Raw genomic sequence first — 21091 nt, forward strand, 5'->3', positions numbered from 1 at the left:
ATTATTAATGAGCTGGCAATGGAAAGGAAGGTTCCCGTCAGGCCAGCGGCTCTCGGCTTTATTTTCGTGTTATATCCCTGATGGGGGGAGGTTTGGTAATGACACACAGCCTCTTGCCTCTCTGCATCGCACCCAAAAGCAGGGCAGGAGCAAGCTGCAGCTCACCAAGGACTACAGGGGCTGCTCCTCCGCAACACGCTGCTCCTTCACCATGTGCCTCCGGGCCTGGGAAACATCGGAGGAGATGGCCCGGGGCTGGGAAATCCTCCCTTCTCTGGTCTGCAGGGAGGCTGCGCACCAAACGCTGAGCCGTGGCCGTCCCCTCCGGGGCTGCCAAGCCACCAGCGTGGCCTGGATGTGGCCGTCATTGCCCGCGCATCCATCAACTCCTGGAAAACGCTTATCAAGAAGATGCCTCAAAAATGCTAAGCCTTGTGCCGGTACCCAACACTAGTTTTTCAATGGCATTTTTCTGATGGCCCAGCTTTTTAGCCCTTTCTCTTCCACACTCTCTCATGCTCGGCACTTCCACGGTGCTCGTACATTAGAAGAGCCATGAGACACCAGAGAATTAGCACGCAGCCATTTACATCTTACAAACTCGCTACCGCAGGGGAAGAGTGAACCCTTTAGCTCAGAAACGCAGCAAGTGAGAACACAGAAGACGATCAGCGACACAGTTTCCATTTACTTTGAAGTTAAATCTGGTTTCAAAAAGGAATAAGGCTTGATTTTTATTTTTTTTTCCCCCTTTTTGTTCCTAGTATCAACTTAGTGTGATTTTGCAGCCCGTAATGGAAGGACACTGTACTCCAGCAGCACTTTAAAAAAATATCTACAGCGCTGGATCTGAAGAGGCTGTTACTGTGTAGGCACAGCAACTACTGTCTCACAAGGACTTTTAATGCATAGATTATACGCTGCATTTCAGAGAGAGGGAGGGGCGGCTCAGCTCCACAAGCTGCCATTAACACAATGCACCAAACTGGCTCCCCGGATCCGCAGTTGTGCTGGGCACGGCCGCCCGGCTCTGGGTGTCCCGAGCTCCAGCCTGGGTGCTGGAAAACATCAGCGTTAAGCGATGGGTTGCTGAGGGATGCGCGCGAGGGGCTCGAACCACCCCCCGAGATGCTCGAGGGGGTTTTAAGGGCTGTGAGCAGCAAAGTTGAAACCCACTTGAGTTTTTGCTGAGCAGCCGCAGCCGAGAAGTGAAGCGGCGTGGGGATTTCTAAGTCGCCTGCAAAACCCCACGTGGCAGCTGAGGTTGTCTCGGTGTGGTGGTCCTTCACCGCCGGCACCAGCAGGAAGGACTGGGCCAGCCATGGCTCCTCCAGACACCGCCAGTGTGCCAACCGAGCTCTTCCCGTGCCGACCGAGCTCTCCCTGTGAGTCACCTGGTTTAATTTTCACGCAGGATTAGCTTAGCTCAAGCAGGGAAGGATGCTGCTTCCTTGGACTGATCTGGATTGAGGCGAAGCTGCCTCTGGCTCCTGAAGGAATTACTCCGTATGAATTCCATATTAACCCAGCAGCTCTGAAATTCCCCTGGAGTTCAGAGAGAAGAGGGTTTCTTGCCCACATTTAAGTCCTGCCTGTTTTTTATTCCCCATGTGTACGGAAATACGATCTCAAGCCAAGTGCCAGGGGTGGTAAACACCCGTGAAGGGTGATAGGGGCTCCCGCCACTGCCAAGTTATTCCAATGACTTAATAAACTGCTGCATTTCACGTCACCCCAGTGTCTTCACAAATATCTCATGCATGTTATTTACAAATGCTCCCCGTGGAAAGCCTGGCAGAAAGGCCATCTACAGAGCCTCCCGAAGCTGCTGCCATCCACAAACACATCCCTCAGTCTCCCAGGCCCTGCAGGAACAACCCTACGAGGATCTCAAATGTGTTCCGAAGGCTTTGGCTGAGCATCGCAAACCCTCCTGGCAACCGTGGTGCCAGCAGACAAGGGACAAGGACCTTCGTTAGTGCCATGGGTGGTGAGCAACATCCAAACGGTATTAGCCGCTCTGGAAATGAAGTCTGAACAACTAAACCCAGAATTTTAGCATTTTAGCAGGACCAGGGAAGCCTCACAAGCAAACCCTGGTCGTTTCACCCATCCATGCCCCCTGAACGTGGAGCAAGGGCAACGATTCCTCCTGCTGCAAAGTGCCCCGAGAAGCACAGATGAAAAGCCCTATAGCAGATGTGGGTATTTATTGATAAGCCCTGCACCATCCTCCTTCGTACGCTCCACCCAGACCCTGCTTTTGTAGGGGATGAGAGGGTCTGACAGCCGTAACCACTCACAAATCCCCAGGACCGCCCTCTGTTACTTGATACTTTCTTTTTTAATACAAAGCAAAGAAAATTGAAGCCGACTTAAAGAAAATTTGGTGGGTACGGTGCTAAAAGCACAGAGCAGGAGTGAAGGTAAAACAGCAGCACAGGGCATTAGAGCCCCCGCCACAAAAGCAGCTTGCAGAATAAGCCGCCGTTGTTCCCTGTCACTTTTTAGGCAAGGCTGCTGAGAGGGGATTACAGTACAGGCAGCTTAAGAGGAGCAGGTGAGGGGAGATACGCAGGGATAACTAAAAGAAAATACAAATTACTGTCTCCCCGCTGCTGCGGGGGGAGAGGGGGAACGTACCGGTGAACTCCTCTTAGGATGACAGTTTAGCCTTGGAAAAAAAATATAAATCACCCGATTCTCTGAATTATAAATCATGTTGCCACCTCGTCTCCACGCCAGCCTCCCATCAGCTTCCCGTAATTAAAGGACAGGGCTGGATAGACACTGCCACGGAAGATAAAAGTGCCACCAGGATTCCCATCACCGCCAGATCCGTTCGTTAGTCAGCCCAGCTGACAAGTCTGGTGCTTGAAAATTGAAAACTTCTCTCCCTCTCTGGTGGAAGGCTGCCGGCGAGCCCAGCGAGCGGCTCGTCGCGGGGATGCTGGAGGAGCGGGACCATCCTGTCACCTCCCCGCCTGCAGCAAGGTCCCCGAGCAGCCCGTCTTCTCCTCTTCCTCTCCGTCCCCGCTGCCTGCCCCAATGCATCCCCTCTGCTCGCCCTGCGCCTTCCTCCAGCCCCCATTTGTAGTGTCAGCAATGAGGAAGAGGTGCTAGGGCTTTGGCGCAGGGAAAAACAACGGTAAAATCTTTATTTCTCCCCATTTGTCAGTGTCTCAAGCACTTGTTGGCAGCCCTGTGAGCTGGACCGGGCTGGCATGCACGTGCACTCTTCCCTACGGCATTATTTTAGGGACAACGGCTTGGATAACGAAAGCCAAAGGAAGCGGACAGGATCTACGGCCGGCACCGGAGAGGAGAAAAAGGAATACCAGAGCTGGGGAGCATCAGATGCAAAAGAAAGCGACGGTGGATGAGATGAGGAGGAAGTTGGGAGAGGCACAAGGATGGCTCAGCGCGAGGCCGAAGCATCTGGGCTATGCTGGGGGATGCCTGCCATTCCTCAGCCCGTGCCCACACGTCCGTCGTGGGCCCATCCACCCACCAGGAAGGGGGAAATTAAAACCAGCCCTTCCGACTAGAGCGAAAAGGAACAGAAATGAAGACGACGGTACAAAAAAGCAGCGAGCTGGGGATTAGGCTGAGCGCCCCGCGCGCGGCGGGAGGGGGCCAGGCAGCCATGTGGCTAGCTTTGTGCACGAAATCCTCATTAGGGGCTCGTTAAGGACATGAAAGCGGCTTTTCCTGCTTCCGGTCCCCGGCACCCCTGGGGCTGCTCATGGCCGGTTATCTGCTTCGGCTGCTGGGGAGGAAATCCAGCTCGGGAGTTCACGTTAATGGCAGGGTTATGGGAAGAAGGAGAAGAAGGAGAAGAAGGAGAAGAAGGAGAAGAAGGAGAAGAAAAAGAAGAAGAAGAAGAAGAAGAAGAAGAAGACGAAGAAGACGAAGAAGACGAAGAAGAACAAGAAGAAGAACCCCCGCTCCGTGGATGCCAAGCACCAGTTGCTATCACCAGCAGATATTTGCTGACATGCAACCCTGATTGATTGATTTTATACATCAATCTGCTGCGAACGGCTCCCGGATCGCACCTCTGGGACCTGCCGCTGTGCTGACACCCAAGCCCCGGCTGATGGCACCCGTTGTGTCACCCCTGCCAAAGCCTCTCCAGGTCCTGCAGCAGCCCCTCGGCTTCGGCTGCAGGAGCAGGACCGCGCTCCGAGCCGAGGGGATGGTACCGTGCCACCACGATCAGGACATCCCGACGCTCAGAGAGGTTCAGACAGCTCGAGTTTGTTAAATCGAGACCCTGCGGCACTGAAAATCGGCTCCAAACGTGAAAGGCATTAAAGCCCGTGAATCTCCAAACCACCTGGCTTATTTAAGCTGCTTCCTTCCTTAAATACTGACACACAATATGTAATACTAAGATGACACTACACAGTCTATCACCGATCCCCGATCCAGCCAATACACCTCGCTGCTCACCCGAGCCCGAGTGAAGAACTGGAAGACTGAAGTAAAAACCAGCTGGTTTTCTCCCCCCTTGCCCCAAATCCGCCAATCTGGTGTGAATTTATGCAGGCATCTCCCAAAGAGGAGAGCAGATCCCTCCTGACCTTTCCCAGCCACCCCAGCTCCTTGCCCAACCCACATGTTGAAATATGCAATATTCTCACTAGAGCTTTGCTCCTTCCCTGAAGTTAAATGAGTGATTCCCAGCCAAGGGCTTCTTGGGGCTCAAAAAGCAAAACTCTGAATAACCCTACATCCCCAGAAGCAGAAGGATTTAAACAATACGAGCCTCCACCCCCCTCTAAATCTACTACTGCTTTCTTCTACGTGGTTTAACAAATACTCCAATATTTGTCTGAAACCTACTATCCCTGGACAACTGAATGGAGATTTTACTGCACATGTGCCTCTGATTACAATATATTACCACTAATGATAATTGCCTGGATTATACTTATCTGTTTCTTTGGCTAATAAACTATAAAAGACCACCAGTGAAGATGTAATAAAGTGCAGCTGTTGTAGCAAAAGCCTTTTTCTAGGTCAAAGCAAGTTTGGGAGAGGCTAGGGAGGACTGTCTCTGCGAGGGGAAGCAATACCTAACTGGAAATAAGAAGAGCTCCTCAAGGCAGCTTTCATTAATCTGAAACTTTTATCCTAGAAATGTTGCTGGGGTTTATCTGCCAGCAGGACAAGGCGAGATGCAAGCTCTGCATTTCTCTCCTGCATCTCATTAGCCTCAAAATGGACCCTTGGGCTCCTTAGAAATGTTCCTGGCTGCACGACTCGGCCATGAACGTACCTACACTTGCGGAGAGTCAGAAAGAAGGAACGAAAGGAACATTTTTTGCTCGGCATGGAGATGCAGCCTCTCCGAGCATGAAACATAAGCTGTTTAAGAGCACACAGCAACTGTTTGCAGGTGCCAAAGGGCAGGAAGGGAAAAAATACCATATTCAAGTTCAATGGAAATTTAGGAAGTTTGAGAGAATTGCCAAGACTGGAAAGCAGCCAGGATGCTGAAGTAAACACAGGACTGGACTGATAACCAGTGAGTTGAGCGTTACACCTTAGGAGATGCATTCCTGGGCACTGTGCTGGTGCCAAGGAGGAACGAACTAACTGCCCCCATGTCCTGCAAGACTCTGCTATTTCCCCAATGTTTCCCTACAACAGGAATAATATAACGTGATCTTGCACAGCTGCCTCAAACCTAAAGCAACAGGAAAGGGTTCTTCCCCTTCTGTACTGTCTGTGCTACAACAGCATCTAGACCAGCAGCTAAACACTGCATAAATGCAGAATAACACGTCGGTGACGTGGAAATGGCTTTATTGTCTTTAATTAACAGCCCCATACACTGCCCAGGGTTTAAAACACAAGGCAAGGTTTGCAGGGAAAGGTATTATCTTTCATTTCATCAACTAACACAACTTGGGGAAAAAAAACATAAAGATTTCAGAGACACAAGCCCTTCTTCCAATTTTAACAGAATGCTGGAAGAAAAAGTTAATGTATCTTTCATGAGGACAATCTAGATAATAAGCAACACAATTCCACAGCACAAGCCTGGGATTTTTTTTTTTTCTTTCTTTCTTTCTTCATTTTTCTTTTCCCTAAATAATCAATAATTTCTGGTCATGGATAGATGACCAAGGTAAAACTTGAGTCACCAAACATGCCCCAGATAGAAACACATTGTAACCTCATGCACTAAGTGGTATATGAGATTTTACTCTCAGATTTGGGCAGAAACAACAACTTGAAAAAAAAAAACCACCCTGTGTCAAACCTAAACTAAAATTGTTATTCAGCAATTTGCAACACTTACTGTCATATTAAAGTAATTTTATTTTATTTTCGCTCGCTTGCTCTGTTCTTGTAACAAAACAGCAAATCTCAGGATTTCAGAAGACATTTGGTATAGCAACTGAAGCACTACTTAAACGTTCAGGGGTACAGCCTGTGACACTGGTAATGGCTGCTAACGCCGGTGGAAATTGTGCAGACAGAGGGGAACTGCACCAGATGAGACCTAGGTGACAAAATTGCCATGGTACCGAGGCGTGACTGAGTACTGACGCACCGTACGGCACCAGTTAGCAAGGAATGGAGGAAAATATGGAAACCTGCTACTAGAACAATACCGTCAACAGCTCCGGCTCTCACTCTCCGATAAGAATTTATTTCCAAGCCGTGCAACCTGCGGACGGGCACAGTTTGGGGTGAGGTCCAGCTCCGGCACGCTCCCTGCCACCTCTCCTCCCGGTGACAGGGTGGCTCTTGGCGTGACTCTGCAGTGGGCTCCCCTCCACGTGCACACCATGCTGGCCCTTCAGACCACGCACGGTCTGAAGCTTTTCCTGCAGAGCTTTGCAAGACTTTCTCCAGGGTCTGAGACATCCCGTCCCGGATCAGTTACCAGCCCGGGATGGGTGATGCTGGTGTTTTTCTGTCCGTACTTCCCACCTGCTCACTGTCTAGCTACAATGGCTCTGTAACATCTCTTTCTTTCCTGCATGGGTGTATTATCTATAAACACGAGAGAACTTTCACTAAAAGCAAGCTTCTACTTTTTTATTTAGAAAACTTCCAAAGGAAAGAAACTTTTGTTCAAACAACCAACCACTCACCACCCTGGGCTGGATGGCACTGTCCGTGCCTGCTGCCCGCAGGGGAGCTCCCCAGTCGATTTTTCTCCTTCCACTGGAGCAGGGTGTTGGTAGTAACCAATGCATCAATGGAGAGAACTTGAATGCTTTCATGCATTCAGTATTACTCATCTCAGGTGTTCTTTAGAGTACAGCTGAAGACATCTGGCAGGCTAAGACACAAGCGGTCTTCACCCTTGCCACAGAATAAGAGTATGGACTCAGCTAAACCATCCCACCTCTCCATGCCCCAGCTGTAAAGCAAGGAGGATGCCATTTTGTCACAGGGATGTGAACTATAACCTCTTTAGGAAGGGCTGATTTCTAACCTGACAACATCTTTTGATGATACACATCCCTAAAGTACACGGTTATGACAAACACTCGATAGGGCTCATAAGACAATGTTGGTACTTACTTTTTCAAAGGCTCTATGACTGTCTTTTGGATCTGATTCACCTGTTGAAAGCAAAAGGGATAATAATATGTCAGGCTTGTTGAAAAAGCCTGTTTGCACAACGACACATGTTTGCACGGTGCCTACCATAGAATGATGTGGGTTTCTGAGCACAACCACAATGCCCCTTAACCAAAAAATAGCAAACTTCTCCCAAGTGCTCCGGATGAGCTGAAATCCCCAGTACAACCAGAGTCAGAAGAGGAGTAAGATTATAGAGAAACTCGTGTGGGAAGCATCTTGGAGATGGTGACAAAAAGGGAAGGAGGATCTGTCTGGAAGGGCGAGACACCACCAGCACCCCAGCACACCCTGGTCTCCCCTTCTTCAGCCAAACCCATATTCACCTTCTCCTGGTTGAAAGAGTCCATCCTCTTCATCGCTGTGTCGAAGGCTGTGACCATCTCCAGAAAGCTGGGCTCCTGTTCACACAAGGGGTTAGACAACAGGTCCGAAGAGATTTTGACAGCCGACTTGGACATGGCTGTGAGCAACAGGAGCATGCAAAGGAAAGCAGAGAGGGTCAGGTCTCAGCAGCTGCCTGGTGGGACAGCCACACAACCCCTCATTGCCAAGGCTGGTACCTGCATCTGCAAAGGGTGACCATGGGCAAAAATTGGGGACCTCAGCCACCGAGGGGGGGGTTAGCACAACTTTCCAGGAGACATTCACTGGTGGTTGAGAGAAAAGAAGGGAAGAGCCACCAATTCATTCACGTAAACACCCAGAGAACTGTTTTTATATAAGTAAGTCTGAACCACTCCAATGTACAGCTTGTGATGTTGCCAGAAATAATACCAGACTAACAAAAGCACTGTTCTCTTAAAAAAATGTAGATGTGTTTTTTTTTATATGTCTTTTCTCGACAGACTATTAAGTGTCACTCTCAGTCTCACTACAGCTCTTCCACAATGAGAAAAATCACAGTCCATTAAGTCTTTCAAATGGCTTTACAAAAATATATATTTGAAGTGGATTTAGTGCTGGTGGAAAAGGACCAGACTGACAGGACTGGAAGACGAGGTTTCTCTTTTACTCTCAAAATAGGCACTACACAAGCAGCAGAGACGCAAGCTGGCTAAGCACTTTCCCTCAATGAGCCTAAATTTTCTGCCTGTGGAGACCAACCCCACAAGCCAGGGGAAAATGCAAAGGCTGAAGTCTTTTCAGACCCTGAGACTGCCACCAAGAAATCCAGAAACACCAGGTCACACTCTGATGGGCTTCAGTTCCTGTCTTGCTGAGCACTTTTGCTTGTTTTCCATCAGACACATCTCTCTTCCTATCCAAACACGTGGTCTTCAAAGGGAAAATTAAATCAGGGACCACTACAAAAGAGCAAGAAAATAGCTAAGGTACAGAATGGAAAAAAAGATTAATAAAAAGGCAAGCATCAATATAAACGGGAATAGAGAAGAAAAAAAAAGTCATGGGTACTAAAAAAAAATGTTCTTTTTCGTCAGCACTGTTGCTGGAAGTTATTCCAGTTTAAGATCAGAAAGCCAGATGCTTGAGCCGTGCTACAGATGAGCTTTGGAAAGACTCCTACTGTACTCACTCAGATATTAAAAGTTAAAGTCATCTGAATAATGGGGCTTAAGATCATAAATCAAGGGGTTAAACATTCTGATTTAAAGGTTACACACAATTATACAGAGAGCTCAGAAGCTAAATAGCTGGGAAGCTCAATGCAGAACGAGACGCTAACTACGGAATAACAAAGCTACCGTATCCGTCTATTATCCAAACATTAAGGGTTTAGGCATTTAAACCTTTAAACAGATGGGATATAATCCATATGTGTGACCACATCTGAGGAAGGATTTGTGCCAAAATGGGATGGAGTTAAGAATGGCAGAACTCCTTCAGCTGGAAGAAAAATTAGTTTCCCTTCATAAGGAGAGGACTGAAAGTGTACTGTAGCAAGGGGAGCTGTTGCGAGTAGCAGGGTCATGCCGGGAGGCCAGAAACCGGGGTTTTTCAGGCACATTCAGCGAGACTTTGGGCCAGGCACTTCCCCTGCATCACCGACCTCACCTGTACGGCTCTGAAAAAGCAGCCGCGGTGGGCTCCGTGGTTCTCGAGGCAGCTTTGCGGACCCCGGCACACGCTGTCCCCCCACTGGTGCGCAGGGAGCCGGGACCTCAGGAGGGCATCCCCTGGTCCCACCTCCACGCGCCCGATGGTGAGCCCCCCCTTCAAACTCAACAGGCACGCTGCTGACGTGGGAGAGGAGAGGAGAGCATCGCCTGCCCCTCGGGGTGGGCTTCAGAAGGGTCTGTACTGCGCTTCGCTCATAAAGCATGCGGGATGTGACTCCAATTAAAGGCAGTGATTTTAGAGAGCCACTGCTTGTTTGAATCATGATAAAAGTAGTGGAAAACAGCCAAGCACGCTCCAGAGAGCAAAACTGAGCCACAGTGATCCACCTGCACCTCAGTTCAAAAGGAGAACTTTTGTCTCCCATTAAAGAACATCCTCCTGTTCCTTAAGATCATATTTTATTTGGAAAGAGGGTGGGGAAGGGGGTTAGTGATCTTCTGCCACAGTACAGAGAGCACTGCTAATAACCCATACCCTGTTCCCAGCCATGCTGCTGCAGCTGGCAGGGCAGCGGCCGAGCCTCGCAGGAACATTTTCGTGCAGACTGAGGAATCGGTCTTGTTCTGAGCTGAGTCTTTTTTGGCAGAAGGTGGAGACTCAAACCACCAGGTCCAGTTTGCTAGGGAGTGTTTGCAGGCAGTGAATAATCAACCCCCTCGGCACAGAGGTACAGTGGAAGAAATAAGACACTCAGGAGGACACAACAATGCTGATACACTGCCATCCTCGTCGGATATGGGGGCTGGATGTTGGCTGAGCAAGCGCAGCTATCTCCCCTCGGGAATGGGCACTGCCAGGTGAGGAAAGCAGTCCTCAGTGCTCGATCCGATCTACGTCCTTTTCCTTCACCCATCCCTCACCAGACCACATTCAAAATCTTCCCTTACACTCATGATTTCATGCCTTTAAATGAGAAATCAGATCTTACTGGATCTGGCCAAGGCTCATTTGTGACTCTGCCATGTAGCAGAACGGAAAAAGAAAGTCCTCCCACAGCTCCTCTGGGACTTGAAATGCTCCATATAAACAACGCCCACTGCAAGGGAGGGGAGGGGAATCCTTAACAAGGAAAAACTTACCAAGGATCCCTGACAATGACCAGAGTCCCCAGAAAGGGCAGTTTTCACCCTGGAAAGAAGTCCTGGCAGCGCCGGTTACTGGTGCCTTTCCCACCACTCTCCCTGTGCAAGCACACGCATGTGCCAGCACTGTGCTGGGAACAGTGGGAGAGCGCAGGCAAGAGCCGGGATCCGTGTTTATGTCTGGCAATATCCAAGCATGCACACACACATACACACAGGTGAGAGCCTGTATCATGGGAAGCCCCAAATTTGCCAGCCCTCCCGCTGGCAAAGGGCCCGGTGGGGCTCCTTCCCACTCCCCTGCCCCTCTGTGAACCAAACTCCCACGAGATGAGTGTTGGACCAGTCCAGCCCACACCTGTTTGCGCTGGTGCATCTGCCTTGGCTCCGGAGCTGTGGGGGCCTGGTACAAATAGGGACTACTCCAAACCACATGCTGAGAAAAGCCATCTGTGTTTAAAACAGCTCTTCACTGCATGTTTCTGCAGGCTGCCCTGCTCGGTTCAATAACCGGCATCCACCGAATCCACTTCTCCCAGCTCCCCTCCACCAGATCGCTCCATCTCCTCTCTCCCATCTTCGTTTAAAGCCCGCGCCACGTGGTGCGGTCACACCGGTTTCCTACTAGAGAAGCTATGAATGGAGCGGGCAGGGGCTGCCGTGCCTCGGGACAGGACACCTGCAGGGCAGATGTCACCCCGCGCAGGCAGCAGCAGGCAGCTGCGGCGGTACACGCAGAGATGACTTGTTTATTGCTTCCTACATCGCCCACTGCCACGAGGTCAAGCCAAGGCAAGCAGCCACCAAGGGAACGAGCAGGGTTATTCCTGAATGAGAGCTGCTAGGTCAGCAGTTCGTACGTGAAACATGTACAGCAATGCCTACGTGGTGCTCTGCAGACCCCCCCAAAGCCTCGTCCCACCTTCCTTGGGCTTCAGATTGCATAAGATGCCCTCGACTGAAGTAGGTGAATATGCACTGCTCGACACAATAGGCTCAGCTGGAGACTGCTCCTGCCTGTCGAACATGAGAACTGGAATAATTACTCCTTTTTTTCGGCTGCAGAAACTGAGGCAAAGAAAGTGACTTGTCCAAGGCCACACAGCAAGCCACAGCTCAAGAGATAGGGACTAAGCCCATAACATACTTTCTGTTCCCTTGGTTGAGATACTGCTCAGCAGCCCTCATGCAGATGGCCTTGTAACTAAGCAAACTGAGTGGGACTGAGATCTAGATTTGTTTTCCAGACTTGTCACAGATTACTCATGTGATCTTGAGAAAGTCACTTCATCTCTTTGTGGCCAAGTTCACAGTCTATGTATCCTACAGTTACATACCCAAGTCTGCATCTGTGCTTTTCTTCATATCCTTCTGAAGTTTTTTGGTCTGATCTTCCAATCTGAAAGATGGGAGAACAAGGCAAAGTCTGAATCTTGGAAAGAAACAAACCGAAGTGTATCATACGTGCAACAAATCATTTACGGGCTGAATATGCTGGCTTCTGTTATGAGTTAAAAATATCCAGGCAAGGCTCTATGAAGTTCAGTGCTGCTCAACCTTTTCTGGTTGTTTTCAGATGGTTTTCAACCTTTTCAAGTTTGTGATCTCTTATTCAAAGTCACATATTTTCTTAAGTCCTCACACTTACCACAAATGGTAAAGCCAAATGCTTCCAGATGATAAGTGTGAGCTTATGCGACACAGTCAGTACGGTAAAACCAATATTTGTCCTCAGAGGTGTTGAGCTGTTCGGTAACCCCACAGTTTTCTGGCAATTTTACACTCTTTACTTTAGAGCTGCCATAATCTGCAAACCTCAACCCCACTGCAAATACTTCTTAGGACACCTTTGAACACCCAGCCACCAGAGAAACTCCGAAGAATTAGAAATTACAGGGCAGTGAGCGATTTGCTGGGAAGAGCATAACTGGCTAAAATTTCCTGGGAAGACGCAGTAAGAGGGCACAACAGAGAAGTATGCTACTGTTCCTGTTTTACCAGTGTGGTTGATACTTACTGCTGAAGCTTTCCATATTCCCTTTCAAAGTCTCTCTCCACCTGTGGAAAGAAGAGATGGAAATCAGCTCAAAGGTACTGCAGCAGAGCCTGGAGTGGCAACTACCTGTGCAGGGAAACTTGTCCTCAGGAAATGCCTACGTGAACCCAGGCAAGCATAAGCTGCAGCTATAATGGGAGTTACACTTCAAAAGTAAATGAAGTCTTGGGTTTTTTTCCTCTAGACTCTCTCAGAGCAAAAGACACTGCCACCAACTGCGTCAGCTCATTCCAAGGATGTGCTCCAGCACATGAATTGGAAGCCGACAGAGTAAACGGGAATGCCTTAAAAGCAGAGACATCGCAACTTAGCACGCACTGACACAGGCGCCCACAGCCCGGCTCGGTCCTGGCGGGGGACGAGCCCGTTTTCTCTTCCAGAGGCACGATCGTCCCAGAAGCTGAGGAGCTGCTTCTCCTCCGGCAGCGTGCTGTAAAGGAGCCCTGTGGTGGGTCTGCCCGTGGCTGGCTGCCAGACCCCCACCCAGCCGCTCTCTCCTTCCCCGTCCTCAACAGGATGGTTTTTCTCCCCGCAAACCCCTCAAGCCAATACTAAGCCCTCCAGTCTCCGTAATATTTGCCCCCTTGCTACGCTCCTTATTCCTGCAATAGCTCCCTCCGATGAAATACTTCAGCTGGAGCAGCTGTCCAAGCGGACTGCGACACCTCGCAAAGGGAGGAGAAACCTGGGCTGGCGAAGAGCACAGAGCTGAAGAACAGCCTTCTCCCAATGCTACATCAATGACTGCTTCCTCCTACTTGCTATCTGGCAGCAAATCTCCAGTGATACAAGATATTTTAAGGAACTTTCCTTCCATGCTGACTGTTTTAACACACACTTAAACAGTCATTCCACACCTCGTCGACCAAATAAGCAAATGGATTTCAATTGACCAGCCAAGAGTAAATACATGCGCTTTTGTTGTCATGGGATCAAAACTGGGTTCATTTGTGTTGTCAAGCTACCATGCTATTAAGGAAATGTTAACTGTTGCAAGCAGCCAGGACTAGAAGGATCCAAAGGTTTGTTCCAAATCTTCATGCTGTCCTCAGGATTTCAAACCCAGGCTTGATGTAACAGCATTATGTGAAACCAGAACGCTTAATAGGAACATTTGCTTTTCAATCAATACTGCTATTAAAAGACCAGTATTTTAAGACGGAGCCCAGTAATCCCGGTTTTCTTGAAACCTCCTTTTCTAAATATCTTTTTGGTCCGCGCTTTCAGATACACTGGAACTCCGCAGCGATGCGACCAGCCTGATCTGAAGGCAGCCGGTGACCGGCGCAGCGAGCGTGCCGAGTTTCAGCCCCATCCCCAGTGGACAGCTGTCCACACCATCAGCTCCCACCATCCGGGGGATGCATGCTGGCTCACCCTGCCGATGAAAAACCTCCACTGAGCTCCAACTCCCTTTCGTGCTGCTAAAAATGGTCGCTGGAGAACAGGCATGGAGCAGTGTGGGGGCAGCTCACACGACTTCTGCCTGGTTCACAGTTCTGCAGAAATCCGCAGCAGCTGGTGCCTGGAGGTCAGGTAACCAGCACATAGTAAAAATCACCCTCGATTTCTATGGCTGTTCCGGCTGCTAAAATAACCAGGGAGTATTGCGCTCTATTTATATGCCTTATGTGTGAATTGTTTTGGTTGCAAACCAGAGAGGGTCGGGCACGACTCAAAAATATGTCCTTTGAAGGCTGGTGGTATGCTTCCCCTGGCATGGAGCTCCGGCCCTCTCCACGTTCAGGAGGCTCGTCCTTGTGTCTGCTCAGCAATCAGTGCCTCCGAGAACCGGAGGTTTTGGCCATGAAATGAAACTACCTGCAAAGATTCACGGTATCTGCCCCTTCCTTTTTGCTGTTCGATTCCCCCATTACTGTGCAATGAGCGGAGATGAGCAAAAGGCATCGTTACCTAATGGATACAAAAGAAGGCAAAACTCCCCCACCCTGCGACCCTCCGGGTGATGTGAACCCCCAAATCTTCCAGGGCTTCCAAGCTTCCCCGAAACACCCAACCCAGTTTGCCCGTGCGCTTTCTACATACGATCGAGGTGAATCTACAAGGCAGCACTTCAGCTGCCCGGCCTGACTCACGTCTCCAGTGCCATCTATGCAGAGACAGCTGCCCAAGGATTGCTCTTATTTTTCACGCCCACAGTAGCAACTGGCTACCAGTCATCACAGTCTGCAGGCTGATGTAGCCCTCCCAGTCATCGCTGCTCTCATTTGCATCGCAGGAGCCCAGATATACGACACAAGCAGCGAGAAGCAGGGTCCCCATGCACTAGGCAGAGAAGACCTGCTCTCACGTGCTCCCACCGTGCAGATTTACAGGCGGCAGCGACCGGTGGATCAGAGGCGTGCAAGGAGGACAAGCTGAGAGCAAGCCAAGTACATTTTGCAGAGTACACAGTAATTCCCACTCCCAGTAGCTATCATCAATGGCCACACATACCCAACACTTACGGCAAAAGGCTATGGATAGGATTATCACGTTAAGAGTAACGAGAACAAGAAGTACAGGCAAGAAAATTACAATATCCTGAAGGGAAGTTTCCATAATATTAAAATAATCCCACTTCTCTGCAGCCTCCTTCTGAAAACTCAAAATCAAAATGTGTTTCTGTATTGAACGCTTTTTCTTCTAGGCATTCGGGCTAGTTAATGCAAGATTGCTTGTCTCTGGGTTTTTATTTAAATCTACATAAAGAACGACGAGTTCTTAAAAGCATTGAAATAAAACGACATTCTTCTTTTTCACCCAGTTATTTTTGTTTGCAAACACTAGGCCTTCCACCTGCGATAACATCCCTCCTGCTTTAAGGGCAATATCATAATCGACACCATGGTTACAAGGCAACAAAGCAAGACCAAAGCCAATACTACAAAGAGATGGAAATAAGGGACTGTGATGAACCTTCTTATTCCCCTGAGGTTTATTTCTTTTCCTGGAGGAGGAGGACTAGCTGATTTCTACATGTTCCAGTGGTCTCAGCATCTTCGTGGGTCTTGGGAAAAAGAGGAAAGCATATGCTTCCTCCTCCCTCCTCTCCAAAAAAAAAGAAACCCATATAATTAGGCCAGAAATTCTGCTATAACCTGGAACTTCTGCTGAGCTTTTGCCATCCCATCAAGCAAGAGGAGATTCAAGGCAAGTAATGCAGGTGAATATTTGTTCTGCGTCCCACAGCAGAGCCCTGAGCCAAAGCAACACTGCAGAGTGCAGGTGTATCTGGGACTTCCCAGGCTTCGCCACCCAGCAAACTCTCCAAACCCCCATCTAGCCAGGAAGCTTTCAAGAAAGGCTGCTTAGGTGGCACGCTAAAAGGGAAAAAGGATGCACCTCCGAACTGCAGAGACCAGTTACGTCCTGCTGAAGATTGAAGGAAGAGAGTGAAAACGAGTAAAACTATTTAACTGGCGTCACTTGATTTCACCCCACCATTTCTGCGACATTTACTCCGTTATTTTGGGATTTCCAGCTCGCTGGTGGAGCCCAATGGAAAGGCGCTGACGGCCGGCAGCTGCAGTGGAATCCTCCTGCTCATGGAGCTCCTCCGTCCGACATCCCTGGGGAAGGCAGAGCTGCTGGGATGAGTCAAGGAAGGGAGGCTTGGCAGGCGTGCAGGCCCACAGCTCAGGTCTCCGCTCCCTGCCAAGCTGACTCACCCAAGGTTAGCCAGCGAGGAGGAGGAAGGCGAGCCATCTGAGTCAGCCCAGGCCAGAGCGCTGCCGAGGGAGGCAGGGAGGGAGGAAGGGGTAAAACCTGGGTGACGTGAAGGGGCTGCGCGCTGGGTTGCCCCATCCCAAGAGCCGGCTGACTCCCCCGGCTGCCGACCTGGCTCCGCGCCCCGTGGGGATGCACGGCTGGCTCTTCTTCCCGGCTACCTGCCAGCTCGGATAACCCAAGCCCCAGTGAAGAGCGGGGTACAACCTCGGGGTGACGCAGATGAACTTCAGCAAGCTGGAGCTGCGAGAGAGCTCAGAAGACAACTACAAGCTCCGGTTCCAGCGTAACCTCTGCTTGGACCGAAGTTGTCCTGGGGGAGGGAAGAACATCTCTGCCGTAAGAGGCTTCATCGCTGCATCGGATTTGAGCAATAAACATTCTGCAGAGAGATATAATTCTAACAGGTTTAACTCCTATCACTGGGCATTAGTTTAATTGGGCTGTGTTACTGTGTCCTCTGCAGCTCCGCTGACAGCAGGTCCTCTCTGCGCATTAGATCCTCCCACCCGGCTCCTGGCCTCTCGGCAAGCCCGGTGACAGCTGCTCTTTTCAGGGGAGAGGAGGGGAGAGATTATGCTGTCTGGAATTGGATTTGCCCAGGTTAAGGTGGAAACAAAGCAGAGGCATGTCTGGGGGGTGGGAGATCACTTCAGTTCACCAGCCGATATTTTCTACGGGGGTTTCCTTCTACCTGAAGAGCTAAACTGTGGCTGACACCATGCCCTTCTTCAAAGGATCAGAAGCGAGTGGGCATAGGGAGTCATGACTAATTCCCTCTGCAGCCTAGGCAAATTGCTTTTCAGTACTACTGCTGGCCTAGATTTGACACCAGCCCCAGCATCATTTCATCAAGAAAAGAAAAAAGGTCCGTTGGCAAGCTAAGACTCTCTCGGCAGAGCGATTCTCCCTTCTCCTGCACTCGAGTTACATGCCTCATGGAGAGCCAAATAAGTTAGATCCTAACAAATGCTTTTTTTTTTTTCCCCTCCCTCCCCTCCTCTTTTGTGGTCCAATCTCTGCGAGTGGGAGATCCTCTACCCGCAACCACTTCCCTTCTGATCGGCTTGGGATGCAGCCTTGGAGATGCCACACCTTCCCACTTCCTGCAGCGGGCTCCAGAGGCCAACATCTGGAATATCACAGACCTCGGCTGCTACCGCTGTTCCCAAAAGCCCGCACAGATGGAGCGTCTCAGCTTGCAACTGGGAGGTAAAGTTGGGGGCCTCGAGCTCGCTAAAGCTACAAAGCAGCCCCATCGCTTCCACACCATGACGCCGAACGCCTCGCTCCCAGGGGAGATCGGTGGTTTCCTGCCATTTGTTCTTCTTTGAAGAGCTGCACTTTACACTTACTGTGAGGTTGCAAGGCTTTGGGCTTCCTGTTTTCTGCTTTCCACGTATCTGCTGCCTGGAAAGTATCATCATCATCAACACACGGCAAGTGGAAGCCATTTAAAAATCGACATCCGACTCTGAGCTACTGAGTCGTTGACACAAGAACTTGTTGTTCTTCTTGGGGGAGCTAAGGAAGAGGGGGAAGGAAGGAAGGAAGCAAGGAAGGAAAGGGAAAAGGCCTGGAAACACTCAGGCTGCTGAATAAACTTCTGCCTGCCAGATATTCTGAGCTGTTCTATCTAATACGCATACACACACACACACACATATATATAAGCAATGCCTGCCAACTGCCTCAGAAGAGCATATACCAGCAGCCCAGGGGAAGGCAAGCTCTCAAAGGTGCAATCGTTCATCTGCACGGACCCCAAGCTCCTGCCGCAGCTCGGGGATGGCTGATTTCAGCAGCAATGGAGCACAACACAGGGGAGACAAGGTCTCTCAGACAAACCTCTCACAACAGCAAAAGCAGCAGGAGCAGAGGGAAATCAGCAAGTGCTGGCAAGAGAAAAAAATATAGTCAACTTGGATGTGAGAATGGGTGGGATGGAGATGTCCAAGAAAGCCGGTCAAGACACCCAGAGCTGCAGAGCAGTTGGCTCTTGCAAGAGCCTGGAAGGACACCGGTGTTGGAAACACTGGTAAAGGGGACGAGAGGCAAAATCTCACGGAGCAAGGCAATGTGGGGTCTCCTGAAATGAACGGGAATGGGTGTGAAGACCTGAGGCTGGTAGACTGCCTTTCCTGGGGGACCACAGAGAGCAGCTCCTTCCGCCGGCTGGTCGCCAGCCCCTGGAAAAAGGGTGGCTGAAGAGATGCAAAAACCATTGGGGGATTTTATCAGTCCTTGTCTTCATTGCCTGCCTGGCTTAAATTTTGTACTGACAGTTTGGAGCCGTTACAGAAAATTGCTGCTCTACAGCAGCAAACAACTACCAAATCCTTTAAAATAAAACATGACAATCAAGCCATAAAGGGAGTGGCAGAATTAGCCCTCTGCCTCCAGGGGAAAATGTCATGTCCCAAGGAGAAACTGCCCCGTAAACACGAGTGCCCACGCATCCTGAGGAATTAGCCGCGATGAGTGTCCCAGAGAGGAAGGATCAGAGATGTTAGCCTGTTCAAGGGATTAGGTCACCAATGCCGTTATAAAGACAAGGTCTCCACCGTGCTCGCTGCCGGGGCACTTATTTTAGAGCAGGTATGCAGGTTAGTTTTCAGGGACAGCTACTGTGAGGTGCCACAGCTTTTTTTGCACGGGACAAAGGCAAAGACCATCTGCTTAAGAAGGGAAAATACCACAGCCAGCTGCAAGCAACAGCACTTGGGATAGGAGTCTCAAATACACGAGAATACAAAATGCTTTTTTAATTTGCTTTTAAAGCAAATGCTGTGCAGCACAAATTAATTCACGCCTGAGCACTAAGCATCTCAGCTTATAAGCCTTTCTTTGGAAACAGTTATATTCAGCGATCTGAACCACTCCTCCTCCTCCATCTGCTCAGAAAGGATGAACAAACAAGCCATTGCTGAAAGAAGGAAGGAAGGAAGGAAGCCCGTTCAGCCATCTCCGAGGAAAACTGTGCCAGACCAAAAGAGCTCTTCCCCTCACCACCCCCCCCACCCCCCAAAAAAAAAAGAAACAGATCCCAAACCAAAATACTCTCCCTGGTTGGGGCTCCCCCTCACTCCTCGCACGAGGAACCGAGCGCTGGTCACACGCGGCAACAGGTTCTGCTCGCTCACATCTCCCTCCCACGCGCGCGCACACGCACACGCTCGCAAAATGGGACGAGTCAAAGTGCCGGCTTGACTCATCAGCCACATGATCAAAGGCTGGATCTAAAAAGGGGGAACTGGTTTACTCACTGTCTTGGGTACAATCTGTTTCTTGGGCTGCCCGATCTTGAACGGTATCCTGGAAAAGAGAAAAGAGGGAACGTGTGAGCAAGCGATACTGGCCTCAAACAGCCCAGCCCCGCAGGTCTCGTCCTTGGTGATGGGTTTTGGGGTGAGCAGGGCTTGTCCCGGGGCAGCGGCACCCCCTTCCATGAAGCGTGTTCCCCCCCCCGAGAGCCGGTGTCTCCCCTGAGGTCAGCACCTCCATCTGCAGCCGCAGCAGGCTCTTTTCCCCACCCTCCCACTGTCCTAGTAAGGCAATTCAATGCAATGGATGCTCCAGGCATTCCTTGGCAAAATAACGGCTGAAGAACACGCTATGTTTAAAAACAAATCCGAAGGGGAGGAAAAAAAAAATTAAAAAAAAAACAAAACCCAAACCCTGTAAATATTTAGAAAGAGGATATTAAAAAAAGTAACAACCCGAGTGTCTGGAGCTGTGAGCTGCTTCAAAGGATTTCTCTGATACAACAGCTGTAGGAGCGGCTCACCTGCCAGCAGAGCAGCCTTCATTCTTAAAATCTATAATATGGTTGCTAGTAAAAACTGGGTTACCTGAATGATTTTCCCCACGCAAGCTAGCTCAAAGGTGAAGAGTACTCAAAATAAATTACACAACATATGTAAGGGTGGCTGGGTCAGATGGTTACAGCGGCGCAGCCATCCTGAAAATAATTGGATTTCTTTCACCTATCAGTATAATAAAAATCTGGGAATTCAACTGCTGTTTTCAATGTATTTAATTAAGTTAAAGAGGTGCTGCTTGGTTAAAGCATCTCACCCAAAATCTCCCAATGTTTTCTGCATCATACTGCTTTAACTAGAAAGAAAAAATTGGTCTCATGATGAAATGCAAGTATCTTTTCCCAGAGACGCCTCACCTAGAGCGTGCCTATAGCTCAGTGGCACTGGCATCCCATCCCAAATCCGCACCAAGCGCTTCTTGGGAAGGTGCCTGAGTCCTCTCTTGGACCAGTCCAAATTCTCACACTGCTACCCAAAGCCTAAGCTAGTAACATGCATTTTAGGACTCTGGCTTGGCCGCTGCTCACATTGCCTCCCCAGCTGGCTTTTCTCACTGCTGGGCAGCAAACATGTGGCTGGTTCTCCGTTTGCTTCTCATCAGCTTTACTTACAAGTTCCCCTGCACCGGCGCTGCTGTAACACCGCTCAATCGGACAACTGGAACCCCAGAAAACATTTTTATTAGCATAACGTGCTGTAAAACCCAGCTA

General features: G+C 49.7%; 1 protein-coding gene across 5 annotated transcripts in view; it reads right to left on the reverse strand.

The window, feature by feature from the left end:
• Nucleotides 1-21091, reverse strand: part of BIN3 (bridging integrator 3) — a 47352-nt gene that overhangs the window by 13282 nt on the left and 12979 nt on the right. For 2 of the 5 annotated variants that reach the window (XM_052805205.1, XM_052805204.1), the window contains exons 2-6: nucleotides 19827-19875; nucleotides 12793-12833; nucleotides 12113-12174; nucleotides 7938-8074; nucleotides 7552-7592 (exon numbers count right to left, since the gene is read on the reverse strand). In XM_052805205.1, the coding sequence (XP_052661165.1) occupies nucleotides 7552-7592; nucleotides 7938-8074; nucleotides 12113-12140 (206 nt within the window). In that variant the 5' untranslated portion in view covers nucleotides 12141-12174; nucleotides 12793-12833; nucleotides 19827-19875. Of the gene's footprint in view, nucleotides 1-7551; nucleotides 7593-7937; nucleotides 8075-12112; nucleotides 12175-12792; nucleotides 12834-16176; nucleotides 17971-19826; nucleotides 19876-21091 lie in introns of all 5 variants that reach the window. The other 3 variants (XM_052805208.1, XM_052805207.1, XM_052805206.1) reach the window with 3 other exon arrangements.

This window comes from Harpia harpyja, chromosome 13 (genome assembly GCF_026419915.1).
Source record: "Harpia harpyja isolate bHarHar1 chromosome 13, bHarHar1 primary haplotype, whole genome shotgun sequence".
Classification (NCBI taxonomy): domain Eukaryota; kingdom Metazoa; phylum Chordata; class Aves; order Accipitriformes; family Accipitridae; genus Harpia; species Harpia harpyja.